Source organism: Brassica rapa, chromosome A10 (genome assembly GCF_000309985.2).
Source record: "Brassica rapa cultivar Chiifu-401-42 chromosome A10, CAAS_Brap_v3.01, whole genome shotgun sequence".
Lineage (NCBI taxonomy): Eukaryota > Viridiplantae > Streptophyta > Magnoliopsida > Brassicales > Brassicaceae > Brassica > Brassica rapa.
In genome coordinates, this window is record NC_024804.2 from 7,144,606 (window position 1) to 7,161,851 (window position 17,246).

A 17,246-nucleotide genomic window follows, 5' to 3' on the forward strand; every position below is an offset into this window, starting at 1 on the left:
ATTGAGTGGACCGACCTGATCATTGACTTATTTACAATGCCAAATCAATGTTTAGTACAATTTTCAAAACATTGATTATCTATTTTATTAATCGATCATGAAAAGTAACCGACAAATCACTTTCTCTAATCTGGAATAAATCTTTACAAATATTTGGATCTGAGTTTTAATATGATGCTAGTGTTTTTGAAATGTTTGAATTCAAATTGATCATTCGGCCTGATATGTGTTTAAGATTATTTCGTTCGATAAGAAAAAAGTAAGTGGTTCTTGTTAACCCGTTAATAAATAATAAATATTTTTTAAAAAAAATAAAGATTAATATTATTAATGAGACATTTTTATAATACATATTGAAATTGGTTTACCAATATTGTTTTGGTTTATGAAACTAAAATTGGTTTATAAATTAATTAGGTTTATTAAACCGATTTCAATATTTATTTATATACACATATATATACATATAAATATACATAAATATATAAATACAAAATACACAAAAAAAACAGCCGACTAAAAAAACCTAAGTAAACCTAAAACTAAGCTGTCGTCCTCCTCTTCCACCGCACCCTCGACGCTTCAGCCATCATCAACGCTTCAGCCACCATCGCTTCAACTGGAAAAGAGACAGTGTAAGAGATCCAAATCCTCTCAGCTTGCCAACGGTGACGAACTTAAGACCATGACGACAGATTGATTGTCTCCACATCAAGCTTGTGATTGTCATCTGTACGGCGAGCAAGCATGATCCTTTGATAGCATGAATTGAGAAGAAATCCAGATACGAAAGAAACATGTGGTTGGAATGTGTTTTATTTTTGTGCATCATAAATCCATAAATCCAACTGTTTTGTTATAGAAGGAAACGTAACTGTTTAGATTAGAGAGAAGATCGTGGTTTTTTATTAAATAGATGCAGTTAGAAAATATATGGCTAATTTTTTTTAAGTATGTATTGTTGAAAATAATTGTTGGACATAACTTTTATCAATGGGTCACACTGCTGTTTTAATAGAATAGATATTCATATATTGCAATAGAAAGTTTTATAAATGTATCAAAAATTAGTCAACCTATCTTTGGTCCTAAAATATATTCAATCATATTTTGAGTTTTTAAAGTATTTAAAATATTGATGTCAAAACTATTAAATTATTTATTTCCAAGTTCTCTTGTATCAAATATTTCATAATTAATATATATATTTATATATTAATTTCCATTTGTATCGTTTCCAAAAAGTGTGAACGAAAAATTATGATTGTTCAAACATAACTCCATCATCTTTTAATTTTTATGTCTTAATAAAATGTTAATATAAGAAAATCTATTTGATATTTTAAAATATGTCTTTATCAATGAGTTTAAAATATATTTCAATTTATTTAATTAAAAGAAAAAAATACACCCACATAAACATTTTTTTTGGGAACTTATCGGCTTGAGTTTATGATTGAAAATTTTAATAAAATCACTGATCATAATGTAAAGGAAGGGAGCAGACGGCGACCTGATAGCTCGTTTCTACCATTCAAATAGATGCTAAGTGATTATGGTATGTTAGAGTTTCTACCTACTGGAAATATGTTATCATGGATACGAAAACAAGTAGAAAAAACTATTTTCAGATGCCGACTAGACCGAGATATTGGAAATGAGGATTAGCATGAAAAGTTTTCTCACTCTGCTGTAAAGTACATGAGTTATGGAGATCAGATCATCGTCTGGTCTTGGTAGATATTCTCACAAAACCATAGCATTAACTAGGCTATGATATTTATGAAATAATTTATATATTGTCCTTTCTTACTTTCACCTTTTTTTTTAATTAACTTTATAAGTTTAAAAATTACTTATTCGAGTTTCTTAAATAACTATAAAAATCATAGATTTTTTCTGTATATGAAATGTTTTGAATTTTGTAAAACTAACATATATTTATAAATTGTACATATACAGTTATAATATAATGTTTGTCTATTCTATTTACGAGACCTAGAATAGAATTAAAATTATACAATATGTATTTGTTATATTTTTTCCTCTATTTAATTTTTCAATCTCCATCTCTATTCTTTCTTTCTTTCTATGTATCTTTTTTTCTTTCTTTCTCTCTCATCTTTTCTTTCTCCAATATATAACTAGATTTTGACCCGTGCAACCGCACGGGTGTTTATTTTCACTTTTCCATACATAAATTATTGTTTTAGAACATAAGTAGTATATATTTTTAATGTTAATCATATACTTAAATATTTATATAACTATTTCAAATATAATAATTTTATAATTTACATGTTATAATTAATTAATTGTTTAAACCTTATGTATTTGCCACTTCTTATTATATATTTATCTTATTGTATTTGCATTTAGTTATTAAGCAAATTAATATATTCATGAGAAAATATATTTAAAAAATATTTTGTATTTAATTTATGCTAAATTCTGACCCGTATTTCAAAACTGGATTTCTTTTTACCAATATTTTTATGCTTATTCATTTTAGATAATTTATTATTGTATATATAAAAGTGTAAGATATGTTAATTTTTAGACATGTATTATATAATTTGTTAATTTTAAACCGTTCTATCATCATATTATATTTTAAATAAATAGTTTAAATTTATGAAAATAAAATTTATAAATTTATCAATTGAATATAATTTTATCATATTTATTTTAGTATAATAATTATATTTTACCATGATCATGACTATAAAAATAGACAAAATAGGATATAATTTATTTATTTTCATTTCTAAACGATAACTTAAAATACATTAAGTTATTGTTTAAATATTACACAGATTTATTAGAATTTTTAAAATATAATATATAAATATATATTATATTTAAAATGAAAATATATTATGATTAAAGTAGTTACAAAGATTTTATATTATTAATTTTAAAGAAATGCATGTTAATTTTTATACATGTATTATATAGTTTGATAATGTTAACCCATCTTACCAACATATTAGATTTTATTTTCGAACAGAAATATTTTATAATTACGAAAATAAAATATATAAATATATAAATTTAATACAATTTTATTATATTTAGCTCAATATAATAATTTAAATTTAATATGATTGATTATGATTATATAATAACTAAAATATTATAGATTTTTTTATTTTTCATTTTATATAACTGAATATATTAATGTATAATAATATTTTAAACTAATTTCAAAATTAGTGAAAATATTTAAATATAATTTCGAAAATGAAGATCTTGTAAAAATCTTTTTAAACAGATTTGTTAGAATTTTAAAATAAATATATTTATATTTAAAATGAAAAGATATCAAAAGATACTATGATTAAAATATTTTAAAAATTATATTTATTATTAATCTGAATTAAAATATAGTATGAATTTCTATGAATAGGTCCATTAGGTCCATTTTTAAAAAAATCACACATGAATCAAGGTCGTGACTTCTGTTTTAATATATAAGATGTTCAAATAATAGATTGTTGTATTATATTTTATTTATAAAATATGGAATAAAATTGTAATTATACCTTTTTTTTTCTTTTCCTCCCTCCCCTTCTCTCCCTCCCTCCCTCCCTCCCTCCCTCCCTCCCTTCCTTCCTTCCTTCCTTCCTTCCTTCCTTCCTTCCTTCCTTCCTTCCTTCCTTCTAATATACTTCTACATACTATATTATATGGCCATCACATATGGAATAATAAATTGTTTTAATTTATACTATATCAACTAAATTTGCTTTTTCATATACTATATCATGGTAAACCATTTGTACTATGAACAACTATACTCTTTTATATTACACATTATGTTTATTCCATTAAACACTACAAGTAAATAATATAAAGAAAATTAAATTCTTCTATATTGTTGAATTTCTGTTTGAGATATCTATGATATATATATATATTATAAATAGGATGGTATATGTTGTTGTGTGTGGCATATAAACACTCACGTGCTACAGAGAACTTCAATGATTATTTACGGAATAAAAAGATACGACTCCCAAACTATAGCTATATTCTTAATTTGATTGGTCTCATATAAATGTACATCAAAATGACCCAAAAAAAAAATTGTTCATCGTAAATAAAAACTTTTCATCAAAAAGAATAAAAAAGTTAGTTGCCATCCAGTGTGGTCAAGAGAGGGCCACGGCAAGTGTAGGGCCCATTATGAATCCATCTGTACTTCACTGCAAAATTAACTTTGCCTCTACAATAGAAAACAGAAACAAAATGGCCAACCGAAAAGCTCTAACTAACATCCACCGTATCATCCGCTCTACCGCGGTGGTTAACAGGAGATCCGTGATTCCAGCCGCTGCTGCCCGTTCACATCCTATTTTCCGGTATTCTAATATTTCTTGCACCGATTAACAAAAATGGATTCCGAATATTTATCTTTCTTTGATCTTTTATAGAAATGGGGTTGATTTTGCGCCGAGATTCTTCTGCGGGAACACGTCGAGTGCACAGAACTTTGATATAGATCTCTCTAGCGAAGAGAAGAAGAGGATAACGATTAACAGGTATTCTTAATTTTTTTTTAGATTTGGAATAAATGAATGTATAGGTGATTGAGTTTTTTTTTGGTTATGCGTGTGAATATAGATTGTTGTATAGGAGCAAGCAACGAGGGTTTCTGGAACTTGATCTTGTTTTGGGGAACTGGGTTGAAGAGAATGTCAATTCCATGGACGAGAACACCGTCAAATCCCTTATTCATGTCCTCGATTTGGTATGTCTTTATCATCACGATATTTCACATCTCAGATTCCATATATAGTTAGTTCTCTTGTGCATATTATTTTGAGAAACATGTTATAGGAGTTTCTGTAACTTCTTACGTGATCTTAATTATAATCTCAAAATGATGTTGTCAATTGTTAAATAATTTCCCTGTATTAATATTATTGTAGAGAACATACACAAGAGTATGGATTTGCTAAGAGCAGATGATGAAAACACGATTTGATTCATAGTGGCCTCAAATACTTTTCTTGAACATAACTTTTTTTTGATAATAGTGGTTTTGGCTCTGTGCAGGAAAACCCTGATCTTTGGAAATGGTTAACTGGTCAGGAACAACCTCCGGAGATAGTGAGCTCAAATCCGGTAAGCTCAACCCTCATGATATATTCTCCAATGTCTTAGAAAGCATAAGTAAGTAGCCAATGACTTAAATCAATCATTTGGTTGTAATGAATAAAGGTATTCTTGGCGTTGCACAAGAAAGTCATGACGAATCTGAACAAGCATGCAGCACCAGAGACGCGTGCAGAAGCTGGACAGCCTTGGGTCAAAGGCTGGGATGATTTCAAGAGAGGCCGTGATGCTCCGATCTCAGGGAACCAGTAAAATAAAATAAAAACACTGCTTACGAAAGTAACAAATTTCCAAAAAGAAAATACGTTTATTTAAAAAGTATCTTTACCTTTTACTATTGTATGAATAAAGCGTGAGAGCGTATTATGCTGCGTCTCAGAAGTAAGGTTGAGAGAGTGAATTACAGGATGTCTTGCTTGTCGAAGTTCTTGATATATAAATACAGGTATCAAGGGATTGCGTTTGTTGAATTCGTTTTGTGTTTTCTGGATATGGGCCTGTCTAAATAATGTATTTGTTAAAAAAAACTATAAAATTATAACTTTACATCTAATTTTAATCACAATATTTATAGTATAATTTAATAAAGCACATACAGTTATACTTAATACTCTAATATTTTACACTTTAGAGTCTTAATTTATCAAGTCAAATCAATAAAAGTACAATAAAAGAATAATACAACGGTATAGTTTATATATGGATGCTAAATAAATTGAACAAGATATACTAATGCCAAAATTCAATAACCTGTGAATCATTAACATGAATGTTTATATAAGTGAAAAACATATAGTTATGAAGAACAAATACCCGCGCGGATCAGAAGCTAGTTTCAACTTATGGCGAGTGTTGGACAGTAAAATAGGGACTTTTCTTGCGCCAAAATGACTCGATCTAGCATAAGCTAGGATATTCGGGTATTTGGTTTGGTTCCTGATACAGAGATCGTCTTCGGATCTGTCAGGTAATTGTATTATGTCCCTTTGTAGGAACCGTTGGTGGTTTGGTTTGTTTTTAGATTGTTTTTTGAATGGTTCGGAAATTTCATAACTATTTTTTTAATAAGTATATCAATAATACTACAGATTTATAGAAGCCTTTTAAAATTTTTTAAAAAAAAAAACATAATAACACTACAGATTCAGCCGAGTCATTAAGTGAGAGTTATTGGTTGTTGCATTTTAATGGATTTGAAAATCCAAATTAAATCTGGTGTTATTAGTTCTATGATTTTAAAATATGTATTAAAATTATGTGTTATTGATTTAGTGATTCGTAAATTATATATCAAATCAAGTGTTATTTAATCGTAGGGATTTACTAATAAATTTGATTTTATAATGGATTTGAATGGGTTTTTTTTTGGATTTTTTTGTTAAAAATACAAAGACTCAAATTCGAGGAAAAACCTCCGGATTTGTAAATACTAATCCGAAAAAAATAAAAATCTGTATATTTTACTTGGATTTATAAATATTACATGGATTTAAAAATCTGCATAGTTTACTTGGGTTTATAAATACTACGTGGATTTCTACTTTGAACCTTAATTTTAGAAAATAATTAATACACGTGATGAGTGCAATCTTTCATCCTAGGCTGTATTTTCATGATGTCCATTGTTTTGGTGGTTTGGTCCTGTAATGTAAACTAGATTTTCACCCGCACAACCGTGCGGGAATATATTTTCACATTTATATATATAGATATTTTTTTTACATAATTATTATATATTTTTAATGTTACTCACATATTTAAATGTTTGTATAATTATGCCAAACATAATAATTTTTAACTTTCATGCTGTAATTTTTTTTTGTCAACGCTGTAAATTAAAATCATCACATATATATGTTGCTTATTATATATTTTTCCTATTGAATTTGCGTTTGATTATTAAACTAAATTTTTAATGCATGAAACAACATATATGAAAATAATTTTGTATTTAGTTTATTATAACATGATCCGTTATTCAAACCGCTAGATTTTTTAGTAATTTTTTAATGTTTATTAATTTTATATAATAAATTACTGTATATTAAAAAGTTTAAGATAAGATAAATTTTTATACATGTATTATATAGTTTACTAATATTAACCCGTTCAACCAACATATTATATTTTTAGCATAAATATTTTATATTTATGAAAATAAAATATGTTAACTTATCAATTTAAAATAATTTTATCATATTTTGTTCAATATAACGTTTTTATTTAAAATGATAGATATTATTATAAAATTGATAAAATAGGATATAATATTATTCTTTTAGTAACATTTCATTACTAATTACAAAATTAGTTGAAAACATTTATATTCAATTTATGATAATTAAGATCATATTATAATCTTTTTTAAGAGATTTGTTAGAATTTTAAAAATGTTTTAAAAAATTAAAAAATATTATGATTAAAGTAGTTAACAATATTATATATATTAGCATTAGTGATATACATTTAATAGAAAATTTAAATGATGGTCCAAATAAAAATATCATTCATCAAAAAATCATGATTTTTATTTTATTAGAAAACAAATTTGAAAAAATTAAAATAGAAATAAATATTTATTTCTAACAAAATCTTTAAAAATTATTAGTAAATGTATTTTTGAAATTAATTAATTTCATTTTATTTAAATTTTCGTTTATAAACCAAAACTATATTCAATTTTAATTTCTAATTATATTTTATGATAATTTAAATTAAAACTAACAAATTTTCAAAAGTAAATTTACAAAGATTCTAAGAAGATTTCAAAAAGATTTTGTTAGAACATTTTAAATATATCTATTTGTATTTCAAATAAAAAGATAAAAGATATTAAAAGGTATAATAATGAACTTATGTAAAATATGATATTTTCTAGGAATGGTCCAAACTAAAAAAATCACACATGAAAAAAAGTCATGACTTCTGTTTTAATATATTAGATATCTTTATTTTTATTTTTTTGTGCACAGCAGTAATGTAAATATCTATTACTGCAAAATATGTGTTCCACAAGTTAGAATTTTTTAGAGCAGTAGTAAAGCAGTCACATGCTTTATAGTATTCAACTAGATGATAACCCGCGCCCTGCGCGGGATTATTACTTTTAAAAAAATATATTATATTTAATTATTATAAATAATATACATTTTCTCATCAATAACTTTTTTACATTTGATTAGAGGTGTACATTTAAGTACCGTTTGGTTCGATTCGGATCCTTGAGGGTTTAGTTCGGATTTTTTCGGATTTGGTTCGGCTTTTTTTTTGCGGATTTGATTCGAGTTTGGAAATTCGGATAACCTATTTAATTTTTTTTTCAAAAATGAAAGTTCATATATACTTTAAATTTTTCAAAATCTAAAAATAAAAATAATATATAACATATAAATTTGAATAATATATACCAAAATACTTAAACTTAACATAAAAATTGGTTTAGCTTAACTATTTGGATATAATAGATATTTTAAGTATTTTAGGTATTATAAGTATTATTTAGATATTTTAAACATGTACTTATAACTATGTGTATATATTTCCAAGTATTTTGGACAACTTAAAAACGTCTTATATATTTTGTATATTCTTTTAGATATTAAATTTAAAAATAATTAATATATTTAAGTATATCAATCTTGTTCATATATATTTGGATAGCTAAAATATTATGTTTGGATTGGGTTCGGTTCCGGTTCTCTAAATACCAAAATTTTGAATCCATTCGGATATCTAACCAATTTTGGTTAAAGTTCAGTATTATTCTTTGGATCGGCCTTGGTTCGGTTTTTATGGATTCTGACTTTTTTTCCAACCTTATTCTTTTACTGTGACAAAAGTTTAGACGAAAATGATGATGGTTCATATTAATTTTTGGTATGCAACAATTTTTAAACCAAAACACATTTTACTATGTACGTGGTCTATTTAGTTAATCATCAAAAACTGTTCTAGACCCATTTAAGAAAATTATGATGGTTCATATCGGTTCTAGGCAAATTTCAAAATTAAAATATTAAAGTCTCAATACTCTTGCAATGCAAATTTTAAATTAACATATTTATGTATTTTTAAATGGTGCATAGTTATTTAAAGTGTATTAATATATATTCATTATTTAATATGAATATCTATTAAATAAAAATTTATATTAATACGATTGTACGATCATTTGTATCTTGTTATAACAAAAATAATTAAGCCATTGGTCACAAAATTTTCAAAGGGATTTTTAACATTTTTTTATTTAAACTCGTTTTAAAAATGTCAAAATATAACATATAAGAAAAAAAAATCTATTTTCATTATATGGTTAATGTGATTGTTTAATTTCAATTAATGATATAAAATTAAACAAAAATGAGGAAGGATGCAAAAATTGTTATCAAATCTTTATTATTCATAAACATTAATTGTTATATATATGTTAATCATATTAATAATTTCGTAGAGATTTTATAAAATTTCAGTTTTTTTTTGTCAAATCCTAACTTATTGGATATGGTGTTTGTAAAAGTTCTAACAAATCCTAGGTTATTAGATCTAATATTTGTATAAATCCTATTAAAACTCTCCTAATTGGAAAAGTGGATTTTCATCAATAATTTATATTAGAACTATTTGGATTATTAGAAAAAATGATTTGTCCCTTCAAATTCAATAGAAAAGAATACCTCCTCCTAATAGTATTTTTTATGGAAATTTATCTCTATCAAATAAATATAAAGTTAAATTTATAATATACTTTTCTTTTAATTGAGGAGAAGAAGATACATTCATACCAATGTCAACCATTGTGTGAAACGTGGGATTTTTCAACAATTTGAACCGATTTAAATGCAAAAGCTCCGGGAGGTGTGTCAAGATAAATCTAGTATCTTTGGACCCGTCAACCATCACTAAAAGATATTATTATATCATCTATCTATAGTAATAAAAGAAAGGGTACATGAATGGAATATAAAAGGGAAATTAAACTTTTGGTTTCCCAAAAAAAGATTCATTTTTAAAATGGAAAAATGAATAAACAAAAAAAAGTTACAATGATCACATAAAATCGAATATCCAATGCGAATCTCGACTCCACACCGTTGGAGAGATTGGCCTTTTCCCATTTCCACCTCTCTTTCCCTCAGCGTCACCTGTAAGCATCAGCACAAATCCACCATTGTGCTTTTGAGTCAATATCTCTTATAGTTCTTCATTGGATTTTACATCTATCTGCCTGATCTCACTGAATATCATCTTATTATTGGAGTGAATCGAATAATCAATCATCCCTCTGCGTTACAGGTTTTAAATGGTAAGCGTTTTGGAGATCGTAGATCATTACATTCGTAGTAGATCTGGGTATATATGATCAATCTTCCCTCCAAGTTGTTGATTTCAATCTGATCGATCATGTCGAGTCACCATGGCGTGGAGCACGTTGGATTACCGACGCAAATGAAATCCAAACAGGGCTCCTGCAACCCGTTCAAGAAACCCGGACCCGTTTCGATGGATCACGTTCTTCTAGCTCTCCGCGAGACGAGGGAGGAACGGGACGTGCGGATCCGGAGCCTATTCAACTTCTTCGACTCTGAGAATGCTGGGTACTTGGATTGCGCGCAGATCGAGAAAGGGCTGGTCGCGCTTCAAATCCCAAGCGGGTACAAGTACGCCAAGGAGCTGTTTAGGGTTTGCGATGCGAATCGAGATGGGCGTGTGGATTATCACGAGTTTCGTCGCTACATGGATGATAAGGAACTCGAGCTCTATCGAATTTTTCAAGCTATTGATGTTGAGCACAATGGTTGCATTTCTCCCGAGGGACTCTGGGATTCTCTCGTTAAGGCCGGTATAGTCTTCTCTTCTTGATTTTGGAGTGTAAAGTGCAAACCTTTTCGTCCTATAAGCCACAACAGCTTGTATATTGCAGGAATTGAGATAAATGATGAGGAGCTCGCTCGCTTTGTGGAGCACGTTGACAAGGACAATGATGGAATCATACTGTTTGAAGAATGGAGGGATTTTCTTTTGTTGTATCCTCACGAAGCCACCATCGAAAACATTTACCATCACTGGGAAAGAGTGTGTCTTGTAGACATTGGAGAACAAGCCGTTATCCCGGAAGGAATGAGCAAACATGTTAAGAGAAGCAACTACTTCATTGCAGGTGGCATAGCCGGTGCTGCTTCTAGGACTGCGACTGCACCTCTCGATCGCTTAAAAGTCCTTTTGCAAATTCAGAAAACCGATGCTAAAATCCGAGATGCCGTAAAGGCGATATGGAATCAGGGTGGGGTTCGGGGTTTCTTTAGAGGTAACGGGTTGAATATTGTGAAGGTGGCACCAGAGAGTGCCATCAAGTTCTATGCCTATGAGCTTTTCAAGAACGCTATTGGTGAAAACATGGGTGAAGACAAAGCGGATATCGGCACTACCGCTAGACTTTTCGCTGGAGGTATGGCTGGTGCAGTGGCTCAAGCCTCTATATACCCTCTGGACCTTGTCAAAACGCGGTTGCAGACATGCACTAGCCAAGCAGGTGCTGCTTGTCCCCGGATTGGAACGCTCACTAAAGACATATTGGTTCATGAGGGTCCACGTGCCTTCTACAAAGGTCTTTTCCCTTCACTTCTCGGGATTATTCCTTATGCCGGTATCGATCTTGCTGCATATGAGAAATTAAAGGATTTGTCCAGGACATATATTCTTCAAGAGGACGCCGGTAAATCTCCTTATTGCCATGTGAAATATGCTATATTTTTTTTCACATTCAGGCTTGAACGCGTAGACTCATTAATCTTGGCTTGGGTTTGGACTTCAGAACCAGGTCCGCTCATTCAACTAGGATGTGGAACCATCTCAGGAGCTCTTGGAGCAACCTGTGTTTATCCTTTACAGGTTGTTAGAACAAGGTAAATCGATTCCAATGCCTCTTTGCTTTTCCTGCATAGAGAAACATAGATCAGTTCTCGCGTGCGTTTTGAACTGTTTTTTTTCATATATTTTATATATGTTTCTGTCTAGCAGAATGCAAGCGGAGCGAACAAGGACGTCAATGTCTGGAGTATTCAGGAGGACAGTAAGTGAAGAAGGGTACAAAGCACTCTACAAAGGGCTTCTACCGAATCTTCTAAAGGTTGTTCCTGCTGCAAGCATTACGTATATGGTCTACGAAGCAATGAAAAAGAGTCTTGAACTTGATTAATGACTTCATTTTGATATTGACGAAAGAGTGGAAATAATAATAAAAAAAGAGAACCTAGTTAAAACTAGGTTGTTTTTAACATGTTTGATTCTTCTAATCATCATTTGTAATGAGATTAATATACTTTATTGTTGTTGTTTCTTTAAACATCTATACTATTAAAGCAGGATCCTATTGTCATAATTATCTTTGCATGTCCTTTCTTTCACTAACATTGCATGTTTCATTAAGGGTAATTAAGTAATATTAATAACAAATCTATATCAATACTATTAAAAGGGAAAGAGTTTTAATAAATATACCTATGAAAGTTGTTTGGACATTTTGGTTACACTTATATTTTTTGGTCCTACAATTAATCACTCTAATTATACATAATTAATAACTTTAACTACCTATGAAAAATTGTGATGCTCGTGAGATATTAATTGTGTTACCATAAAAATTAACAAACACTCCTAATTTCGTGGGATAACAATCATTGTGATATGTGTGGGATATTAATATCACTAAGATCACAATCATATTAAAGCTAAAATAATATTCCATATTTTATACATGTACTAATAATATCATTAAACACTAGATCTTGACCCGTGCCTGCGCACGGGTATTTGTTTTTAATTTTTGTAAACGTTTAAAAATTAAATACATATTATTGTACTAATTAAATTAGAAGATGCTAATTAATTAAATATAACTGAGTTAGTTTTATTATTCTAAAAATTTTAAACGATTTTGATTAATTTAATTTTTAATAAACCAATAAACTAATCTGATCATTTAATTTATTTTATAGTTTTTTATGGATTGCAAAATTGATTTTTTTATTTTGATTTTTAAAATAAATGAATGATTGCATATCTTCTAAATTTATTAGGTAGCTAAATATTAGGGAATTGTTTAACTATTTTTATGGAAATTGCTATTTATAAAGTAAGTGGCATTGGATGGTAATTATTGAGGAAAACTTAGGGTTAAAATTTATTTGTACTTCAGTTTTAATAGTTTAGATTGTATCATGACATCTTATATAGTTTCAAATATTTACAAAATTAAATTTGATAAATCGCAAATCATATGTTAAAATAAAATTATATTTATATTATGTTAACTTAATTTTTATAGAATGTATTATGATAAAAAAATTATTAATAAAGTTTAAAAACTATGAGAAATCTTACAAATATGTTCTATTGAATTAGTTAAAAAAATCTATCAAATAACTCTTAAACCATATCAATTTAACAAATGTAAAACTTATAAAATACACACAAAATATAATGAGAAAATAGGTTTGGGTACTCAAGTATTCGGATCGGTTCCTTTCTATCTTGGTTATTTGGATTCTAAACATTTGGACCCAAATAGATATTTGATTTTTTTTAATTCAGGTTTAGATGGATTCTTTCATGTTAGGATCAGTTTGGAATCATAATTCAAATACATGTAAAATACATGTAATATTTGAGTATGTAGCATGGATAGGTCGGTTCATATATTTAAGTTTTGACAAAGATTAGAAGTACCTGAAAACCTGAAAAATGATAGCGGATTAATAGTGTGTTTTGGCTTTTACCGTATTTTTATCATATTTTGTTTTATTAAATTCAAAATAGGACTATATACAGATTTATTGAATCTATCGGTTTGACTATGTTGCATCTGTGTGTCTTAAATCTGTGTGCATCAGTAAAAGTCCATCACTCGTGGGTCGGACGATTTGGAAAATTTACTTTTTCTAGATAAGTATGTATTCCTAAAGGATAAAGAAAATTAGGTTTTGAGGTTGTTATAAATATGGGTCTAAAGGTTTGTAAGATTATTCATTCACACAATAATAAGAAACCCTAAACGGGTATTTGCTTCAATATGTTTTGTCCTCTACTGTCTTCTTGATTAATTTGTGGCTGTTCACAACAGACTATATGTCTGGATTGGATATGAAAATACTATTTAAAATTCAAACATTATAATAGAGAAATTTTAAAATCATTTATTCCTAATAAAAAGTTTTAAATTTATTCAAATTTTATCAAACGGATATATAACAAAAAAATATCCGCGCTAGCGCGGATCAAAATCTAGTTGGGTCATTAATTTTGGATCCAGTCCACATCAAATCTCTCTTGAGCCATTTGGGCCTATTAAAAAATCAGATTTAATTCTCATTTTTTTTTCCTTTGGGTCATTGAGTCCAAATTCAAATATTTTTTTTCAACTATTCTTAATTATTATTTTTTTCTTTTCTTAATATAATTTAAGCATTCATAAAAATAATTGAATTTTTTTATTGAAAAATATAAATCTTTATTAAAAGTATATAATTTTTTAATTAAAATATTAACCCCATGATAAAATTAATTTATCAGAGTTATACCAACTTAATTCATTAAAAAAATAAAGATTAATTTTTTAAACATAAATAGTCATTTAAAATGAAATACAATAAATAAATATAAAAAGTTTAAGTCTTTTATAAAATAAAATACAAATATATGAAAATATGATATTTACTAAATATTTTTCAATTGAAAAAAAAAACAAAAATAAATTCGCGCTTTGAAAACGCGGGTCAAAATCTAGTTTTTTCTCATTGTAGAAAGCTCTCTATAGATTCCAATTCCTGGCTGAACAAACTTCAGTTACGTTTTGATAGAGAGCGGAAGCTAAATAAAAGGATAGAAGTTGGGAATACTCTTTTATTTTTATATTTTTGGGTCAAAAGTTGGGAATACTCTTCCCCGAGTTTTCGTGCTTAGAAAGCTCGTTATTCTTCCTCGTACTATAAGAGCTCGTACCTTCTCCCCTAGACTATATTTGCAAAGTAATTTTGCCACATGTCAATTCTACAATTAATTTCACAAAACAAATATGACATAACTATTGAAATTGATGACATGACTTATAGCTTAATATGACATGAACAATTTCATTTAATGTTAATTTATGTTTTTGGTAAACTTTTGAAAATATGGTAATATCTCATATATTACATTTAATGTCAATTTATATTTTTGGAAAATTTTTTAGATTATGAGAATAACTCATAAATCATCATTAAAATAAATATATTAAAATATGGCACTATAAATTTCGAAATATAATTTAATTATATATTTTTAAATTATAAATTTTATTACTAAAATTTTCAAAAATGTATACAATTTTTTTTAGAAAATCATAAAAATTTAATCAAAAATCATTATTTTCTTATATATCTACATTTTGTGAAATGGTTAATCTGAACATTTTTATTTATATATATTAAAATGTCTAGGGGTTAGCCCGTCTTATGGATGGATAAGTAAATCAATATAAAATAGATTCAATGAGTATATATAATTTAAGTGTACTCTAGTAATATTAACTTTTACTCTCTTTTTTTCTTATATATCATAAATATATCTCACATTTACACTAACTTTGAAAAGTTCTTACAGAATATCTTTTGAAAAACAAAACAAAACAACTTTTACAAAATAATTTTCCATACAACTAACTTCAAAAAAATTTCACAAAACTTTTTTCGTAAAAATATATTGTCAATATATTTTTACGAAAGAACTTTCACAAAATCCATAAAAACTCAACAACTTAGGAAACAACTCTTCGGGAAATTGAACAAAAACATACAAAACTATCAGAAAACGGCAAAGACAGACAATATATAAGTATCCTTGACACAGTATATTATAACTAACAAAGAGTATAAATGATCAATCGATTCTCTCACATCATATTTTGACGCAGATTGGTTGGTTTGGCTGATCAGAAAACCACTCATGTAGACATATGGCCAAACCAACCAAGGGTGTCAAGATCCAGCTGTGAAGCAGAGTAAAAGGATGGATGTCACTAACACAGTTTTGTTGGATACGCAACTTAATGCTAAAGCTTATCTCATATCACAATAGCTTCTCTTGCGTATTGACACAACATCAGTTTTGTTTTACATTGCTACAAATGATTAAAGCATCAAAGGACTAAACAGGCCGTGTTTGACTTTCGAGCGAAGATTGCTATTTTTAAAATCAAGGTTCTACAGGTGCAGGTAGGGCTGGGTTAGTGGGTCAACCCGCCCCGCATGATCCGCCAACCTGGGGTCGATTCTATTTTTTTAATTCAAATTTCTGATCTGCATAACCCACAAAAGAAAAATTGTACACCTGCACCCGCTCCGCTGATATTTGCAGGTAACCCGCAGGGCCCGCAGATAATATTAAATTTAATAAATAATTATTTTTATTATATATTTTACTTTTTTATAATAAAAATAAAAATTATACATTTATAATTTAAATTAGGGAAATACCCTAAGACAACACTAAAGAGTTTATGTCAAAAATATATACTCTAATGATCAAAATAACCAAAATGTTTCATTAAAAAAGTAAATATACACTTATACCCCTAGGATTAACTAATCCAAACTTGGGTGGAGATTTGAGATTGAGATTAAAATTATATAAAATAAAAAATAAATATTAAAAATTAGAAAATAAAAATTTAAAAAATAGTTTCAAAAAGTATTTTTTGAAATAATTTCAAAATAATTTCGATTTTTTTTAAAAAAAATTATAAAAAAGTTTCAATTTGAAAACATATAATCCTAAACCTAAAAAAATTTATATTTTTTTATTTTTTACTTTTTATATATATCTAGGGTATTAGGGCTCTTTTACCTATTAAATAAAACATTTTAGTCATTTTCCTCTTTGTGATCTATTTTTGTGATCAAAACTTGAAAATGGTCTATTTAGGAAAATTGCCCTTTAAATTATATAATTTTTTATAATTATTTCTTTATTTATAAAAAAATATTGAAAAACAAATGTATTTTATTTTGCGGGTCGGCGGATATCCGCGACTCAAATTCAGCTGACCTGCACCTAGGCCTGGGAATATGATTCTTTACCCACGGGGCACG

General features: G+C 27.7%; 2 protein-coding genes across 3 annotated transcripts; both read left to right on the forward strand.

Moving 5' to 3' along the window:
- The first annotated feature begins 4,108 nt into the window (after positions 1 to 4,108).
- On the forward strand, positions 4,109 to 5,669 carry LOC103864866 (succinate dehydrogenase assembly factor 2, mitochondrial). The gene is made up of 5 exons (XM_009142634.3): positions 4,109 to 4,364; positions 4,437 to 4,544; positions 4,627 to 4,753; positions 5,062 to 5,130; positions 5,227 to 5,669. The coding sequence occupies exons 1-5, from the start codon at positions 4,189 to 4,191 to the stop codon at positions 5,371 to 5,373; spliced, it is 627 nt and encodes a 208-aa protein (XP_009140882.2). The 5' UTR covers positions 4,109 to 4,188; the 3' UTR covers positions 5,374 to 5,669.
- Positions 5,670 to 10,104: 4,435 nt separating this feature from the next.
- LOC103864865 (calcium-dependent mitochondrial ATP-magnesium/phosphate carrier protein 2) lies at positions 10,105 to 12,502 on the forward strand. Of its 2 annotated transcripts, XM_033281450.1 has the most exons (5): positions 10,105 to 10,264; positions 10,414 to 10,960; positions 11,042 to 11,833; positions 11,933 to 12,023; positions 12,139 to 12,502. In XM_033281450.1, exons 2-5 carry the CDS (start codon positions 10,522 to 10,524, stop codon positions 12,314 to 12,316), a joined length of 1,500 nt encoding a protein of 499 aa, XP_033137341.1. In that variant the 5' UTR covers positions 10,105 to 10,264; positions 10,414 to 10,521; the 3' UTR covers positions 12,317 to 12,502. The 2 variants fall into 2 exon arrangements, with proteins under 2 accessions (XP_033137341.1, XP_009140881.1); XM_009142633.3 differs by having other exon boundaries at positions 10,106 to 10,960.
- Positions 12,503 to 17,246: the final 4,744 nt, after the last annotated feature.